This window comes from Coccinella septempunctata, chromosome 2, assembly GCF_907165205.1.
Source record: "Coccinella septempunctata chromosome 2, icCocSept1.1, whole genome shotgun sequence".
Classification (NCBI taxonomy): Eukaryota; Metazoa; Arthropoda; class Insecta; order Coleoptera; family Coccinellidae; genus Coccinella; species Coccinella septempunctata.
This window is the reverse complement of record NC_058190.1, coordinates 15700276-15706982: the sequence shown is the minus strand read 5'-3', so window position 1 is coordinate 15706982 and position 6707 is coordinate 15700276. Positions and strand designations below refer to the sequence as shown.

At 39.3% G+C, this 6707-nt stretch overlaps 1 protein-coding gene across 1 annotated transcript; it reads left to right on the top strand.

Moving 5' to 3' along the window:
• Nucleotides 1-3437: 3437 nt before the first annotated feature.
• On the top strand, nt 3438-6585 carry LOC123307015. The gene is made up of 2 exons (XM_044889216.1): nt 3438-5049; nt 5834-6585. Exons 1-2 carry the CDS (start codon nt 3438-3440, stop codon nt 6583-6585), a joined length of 2364 nt encoding a protein of 787 aa, XP_044745151.1.
• The last annotated feature ends 122 nt before the right edge of the window (nt 6586-6707 follow it).

Sequence of the window (6707 nt, the reverse complement as noted above, 5' to 3'; positions counted from 1 at the left end):
TGCATCAAGATCATCATCAAGTAATATCTCATCTTCCAAATCATCCATTATTAATTCGAATTTTATATCGACACAAATAGAAAACAGTTGTCAATCGAATTTGAAGTATTACTTCAATCAACGTTTTAATCGAGCAAATTTCTGCGATTAGTTTAAACAAAGTTTAAAAGCCTTATAATCAACGTTTAGGAACGGTGCAACCCGGTTAGGGAATTAAACGTTGTTTAAGAATATAATCGTTGTTTAGAGAAACGGTGCAAACGGCCATTATGGTTGATTGAAGTAATACTTCAAATTCGATTGACAACTGTGTTTTCTATTTGTGTCGATATAAAATTCGAATTAATAATGGATAATCTGAAAGATGAGATATTACTTGATGATGATCTTGATGCACTTGGCAATATCGAATTTGGATTTCCCAGATATTTTCCCCGTGGACGAAATTATCTCGAAAGAATGGACCTCACTTTTTTCAGAAGATTTCGTTCAACGAAAGAAACCGTGTTATTTTTTTGCCCTATATGGAGAATGATTTGGAATTTAATAATTGGTTATATTATACATATATAGATATATCAGGAATAATATTGTTGACCCAATAAATCAATTGCTACCTACATTGCGGTTTTATGCTAGTGCTGGTCAGTTGGCTTCTGTTGATAATTTCATAAATGTAGATGTATCGAAAGTATCAAGAATTATTGCTGCAGTTTCATTAGCAATTGGTAAATTATATTCCGAATTCATTACAATGACCAAAGATGAGGATATAGTGCAAATTCAACAGTCCTTTCACAAGAAGGCTCTTTTTCCTCGAGTAATAGGATGTGTTGATGCTATCCATGTTCGCACTTCAAATATTCAAAACACAACACCGAAACTCCAAAAGAAATGTTCAAATTTCCCACCTTGACAACAGAAGTTTAGTCAGAAAACCTTGACTTCTTTTTCTTTTCAAATTATCTTCTATGATGTGCTTGGCTGAAATTTTGAATTTTTTATGGTGTGAGTGGTGTTGCCAAACCTATCAATGATTAAAGTAAACAACGATTATGATGCCACGGTGCAAACCGTCAACCGCTAAGCAACGTTTAAATATTAAACATCGATTAGTTTAACCATGGTTACCAGCGAAACGGTGCAAACGGGCATAATTCCTTAACATTTCTTCGAAATGGAAAATATAAAAATTATGTGAGTTTCATTCAAGAATAAATATAATATGAATAATAATCAACGTATGAACACCTTGTGGGCAACGTCTGCGTTTATATCCATCATATGATTTTGACATTGCCCACACGGAATCAGTTCATCTCTTTCTTATTCGATTAGAACGCATAAGCTCTTCTCTCTTTAATGCACCCAACCTCTCGATCTACTGAAAAGTCACGTGACAGTGAGTCTTCTGGTTAGTAAGTGGGTCCGTATATGTCGAATTCCTGACATATGGTTCAATATCAGTCACCAGAGTAACCGCTCTGGTAACTTTCGGTTACCAAATGTGTATATACGGACCATACGCTTGGTTGTAGATTTGACCATAGAAGAGGGAGTTTCACCCATAGACATATTAAACATAGGTCTATGGTTTCACCCCCCTGCTTTCTACTTTCTCTATGGCATAGAGAAAGGGAAAGAGACTCTCTTGTCTCTGCTCTAGGATTATAGAGATGACTCCATACATAGACATAGATATATGGACTGAGCAATGTCAGCATGAAAATGTCTTTTTTATAGAAAGAGAGAAATGATCGTCGGGCATTTACCTGTTTCTTTTTTGTTCACATAGAGGTGAGTGTGGATGAATCAAAATTCTAGAAAAAGACAACTGCACGCCCGACGTGCGTTTATCTCTGTAATTTTTTTTGGCCGTATTTCATGCATCGATATAAAGGGAAGGCACAGTCCATGTCTATATGTCTATGACTTGTACTGTCCTGGCCTTAAATTACCTTGCGCTGGTCAGTGATGCGTGTAGAATTCTTTTTACTTCGAAGATACTTACGAATGACAGCACTTTAAAGACACTTTACTACTCTATGGCCAAAAATCGTGATCGTCTGGTTGTGGTAGGACTCCACATTACGTAGGCAACCCAATGTACTTACCCTGATTACTAATAGAAAAACTGACGGGAGGTTGGGAGATTCGAAAGAAAACAACACATTTAAACCCAAACAAGAAACGTTTATTTCGGGTTTCATTGGAGACGATTTCCAATGTCATAGCTCTAGGGCGCAGCAGAGGGGAGGAAAAAGAGCTGCGAGAAAACCTCCCCTTAGAACAGCAACAACTACCTAATTTACTATACAGGTATGATTTTACGTAGCTACGGCAACAGATTCAACTGGCGAGAGAAAATCTCATGTGAAATGCACACTTGGTGGAATCATCTACAGCTACCAGCTCCTTAATGATGACTCTTAACCGATATTTCAGTGAGATGGGTTACGTTCAGCATAAAACCGTTCTGAATTGGGTAGGGTTCAGTCAGGCGGTTGTGGGAAGGATTAGACTCAGATGCAAGGGCATCCAGCCTAAAGGGTTGGAGACGCAGTTACAACGGTACCCGGCCTCAAGGGTAAGAGACGCAGCTGCAAGGGAATCCGGCCTCAGAAATCGACGCAGATACAACGGTATCCGGCCTAAAGGGTTAGAGACGCAGATACAACGGTACCCGGCCTCAAGGGTGAGAGACGCAGCTGCAAGGGCATTTGGCCTCAGAAATCGACGCAGATACAAGGGTATCCGGCCTGCAGGATACTAGGAAGGGCAAAATCCACAAAAGTTGTATGTTTGTCCAGTAACACAAATATGAATTATTTCCGCTCTTGGCTATCACGTTCAAATATGTCCTGTATTGACCAACTCCACCAGTGAAGAGAAAAATAATAATAATAAAAGAAGAGGAAAAATGATAATTAAGGGTCCTTAATGCAATTACAGTATTTACCCTGTTGGTCGTACCTAAGTAATCGAATCATTGGTTTGGCTTGGTGACGCTTCCGTGATATTTACAAGTATTCATAAGATAAGCACAAAAAAAGTATGTAGAAATTAAGAAATTAACACTAAGAATATAATCCCGCCAAAGCCTGTCCTAAGCCAGGTTGAAAAAGGGAGAAGGGGAGGAGTAACAACCTCGTTAAAAAACCAGGGTTCATCTGACCCGGATGATAGCACCCTGTTAGGGTCCCAAGCCAGGGTACGGCTAACCTGCTGCCTTGTAGGATCGATGTTGGCTCATCAAAGGCTAAAGGAAGATAACCTTGACTAAAAATTCCTGGTCCTCCAAGTAGGGGGTTTTGGCAATGGGCTAGCTCCTCATTACAAGTAAAAAAGAAATAAATGCTAAAAAACCTAATACACAGCCTCGGAAAGATTATAGATGTAAACGGATACGACCACGGAACGGAAATAAGGACACGATTATGGCAACCTGGAATGTACAAGGAATAAATAAAAAGTTGGAAGATGTGATAAAAGGATTGGAACACATGAAAGTGGACATAGCGGTACTCACCGAAACGAAGAAAAAGGGCAATGGAATCGAGCACATTTCAAACTATGTTCATATTTACAGTGGGGTTCCTAAAAACGAAAGAGCCAGCAAAGGAGTGTCAATACTGATAAACAAGAAATTCATCGGGAAAATACACAACTGGAACACAATAAACGAAAGAATATTATCGGCGAACCTAACGATCAAAGGACATAGAACAACTATTGTCGGCGTGTACGGCCCTAATGATGACTCGAACCAGAAAGAGAAGGATGACTTCTACACTACATTGGATAACACTCTCACAGCCCTCGGAAACCAAAGGGAAATTGTGGTTCTAGGAGATCTCAACGCCAGAGTGGGAAGAAAGAATGGAAGCAAAATAGTGGGTATACACGGAGAAGAGACACTTAACGATAGTGGGCGGAGACTTTTGGAGTCCTGTGAAGAACATAAAATGAGGATACTAAATGGGTTTTATAGCCATAGAGATATCCATAAGTACACATGGCACCAGGAGACCAGGGGTCTTAAGTCTATTATCGACTATATAATCCTCAAACAAGACACCAAATGGCAGACTAAAGATATAAGAGTGTATAGAGGAATTGAGTGTGGCTCCGACCACTTTTTACTCATTTCAAAAATTTATATCGCATATAACACTGATAGGCAAACAACAGAAGATAACATCCGAGAAACTAAAACTAATCAAAACAAATATAACCTTGTTAGTTTGAATGAACCAAGCACTAGAACCTTATTTCAACAAAGGCTAGATCAAAAACTTAGTGATCAATATTTGACGATGGAAACAACACATCTTTATGAACATGTAATGGAGTCCCTACACTCGGCAGCATACGAGGCCCTCGGAAAAGAAAGCCAACCCCACACGAAAAACTACAACATAACTTGGAACAGTGTATTAGAACAACAGAAACACATTAAACAGGCAGCATACAACAAGTGGATGAGTACAAAAAACATCAGTGACCATATAACATACAGAAGAGAACAAAATAAATATAAAGACCTAATAACTAAGAACAAAAATGAAACATGGGAACGGAAATGTAGTGAAGTGAACAGCTACATGGGCGGAACAAGATCAACAGTGGCTTGGAATCTGATTCGTTCACTAAGGAAAGATACTTCTCATAAAACGAATTTACAACCCATACCAATAGACAAATGGAAAGAACATTATGCTCGAGAGCTAAGAGAAGACAGACAGCCATATCTTGCCAACTCGCCTATACGGTGCTCTGTACAAGGAGAAACAGTTAACATCAACGAAGATTTAATAAAGAAAGTATTGAAGTCTATGAAAAATAGAAAAGCACCAGGACCAGAAGAGTTACCTGCGGAGCTCTTAAAGAATGGCTCTAATAAACTAATAAAGTTCCTAACGGAGTTAATGAACAGATATATTAACGGTGAACCGATACCATCTACTTGGAAAGAAGCATGGATAACACCCATCCATAAAAAGGGAAAAAGAGATGACTGCTCCAACTATAGATGCATTTCAGTCACAAGTACGATGAGTAAAGCTACATTCACAATCAATTCACGGGCCGAAGTGCACTTCGGCACGGAAGCTTAGCAGATGGCGTTCTCTGTTACCATTCACAATGAAATTCAAGACAAAATTTCTTGCAAGTTGCAGACTATCACTTCAGCAAGGAATTTCGTGCCGGCTATGGATGATGCTGATGCTTATGTTTTGATCAGTTAAATTTTTGGTTCATTTGAGTATTTAGTTCCAAGATTATTGCGAATGGTAAATTTCGTGCCGAAGTGCACTTCGGCCCGCGAATTGATTGTGAATGCAGCTTAAACTGTATGGTCGAATCCTCCGAAGTATAGTCGAGCAAGAATACGCATCACACGAAATAGAAGAGCAGGCAGGTTTCCGCACAGGACGATCATGTGTAGATCATATTTTCAGTTTGGTTCAACTAAATGAAAGGAAACTGGCTACAAACAGGGAGGTCCACCTTCTTTTTGTCGATCTAACAAAAGCCTACGACAATGTCCCTACCCAAAAGCTCTGGCAAGTCTTAGAAATGTCCTCAATAAATAACACAGTCATACAAGCCATCAAACAGCTCTATAATCAGGCAACATCTCGAATAAAGCTAGGTAAGAGTATGTCCGAAAGTTTTCCAATATCAAAAGGCTTACGACAGGGATGCTGTCTGTCCACCACGTTGTTCAAAATATATCTGAACGAAACGCTACGGAAATGGAGAAAATCTTGCAGTGGTATGGGAATACAACTTAACGATATAAAAACTTTGTACACTCTTCATTTCGCAGACGATCAGGTGGTAGTGGCCCAAGACAAGGAAGACTTAGAATTTATGGCAACAAGACTCTTCGCCGAATACGAAAAGTGGGGACTGTCTGTGAATAAAACGAAAACCAAATATTTATGCATTGGGCAGAAAGCAGATAGTTTACACTTGGAAGACAACATAGAAATTGGAACATGTAGTGAATATACTTACCTGGGTGCTCAAATTGATCACACCGGCCGAACAGAAACTGAGATTGGGCTGAGAATATTGAAGGGTAGAAGGGTCATTGGATGTTTGAACTCAATATTGTGGTCCAAAAACATTTCGCGGGAGAAAAAACATCAAATATATAATTCCATCTTTGAGGGTATAGTGCTATACGGCTGTGAGACGTGGCAATTGACTAAGGGTGTGGAACGTCGACTTTTGGCCCTTGAGATGGATTTCTGGCGACGATCTGCAGGAAAATCCAAAATGGACAAAGTGAGAAATGAAACGATCAGAAATATAATGCAAGTTGAAAGAACCATCATAGATGAAATCCAGAGAAGACAGCTGATTTGGTACGGGCATGTGGAAAGAATGTGCGACGAGCGCCTACCAAAGATGATACTGAAATGGACACCACCAGAAAGAAGAAAGAGAGGAAGACCCAAAAAAACGTGGTTTGAGGGAATAGAAAAGGCTATGTCCGAAAGAAATCTACATCCAGGGGACTGGCAAGATAAAAAGGCTTGGAGATTAGGAACCGGAAGGCGTAGGACGCTATGAACCCGGATATATATATATATATACACTAAGAATATTACATGACACAAGCGCATCCACCATGAAACAAGTTTATTATAATAACTAGTCCTCAAATCATAAATGGAATAGAATTGGAAGCAAAA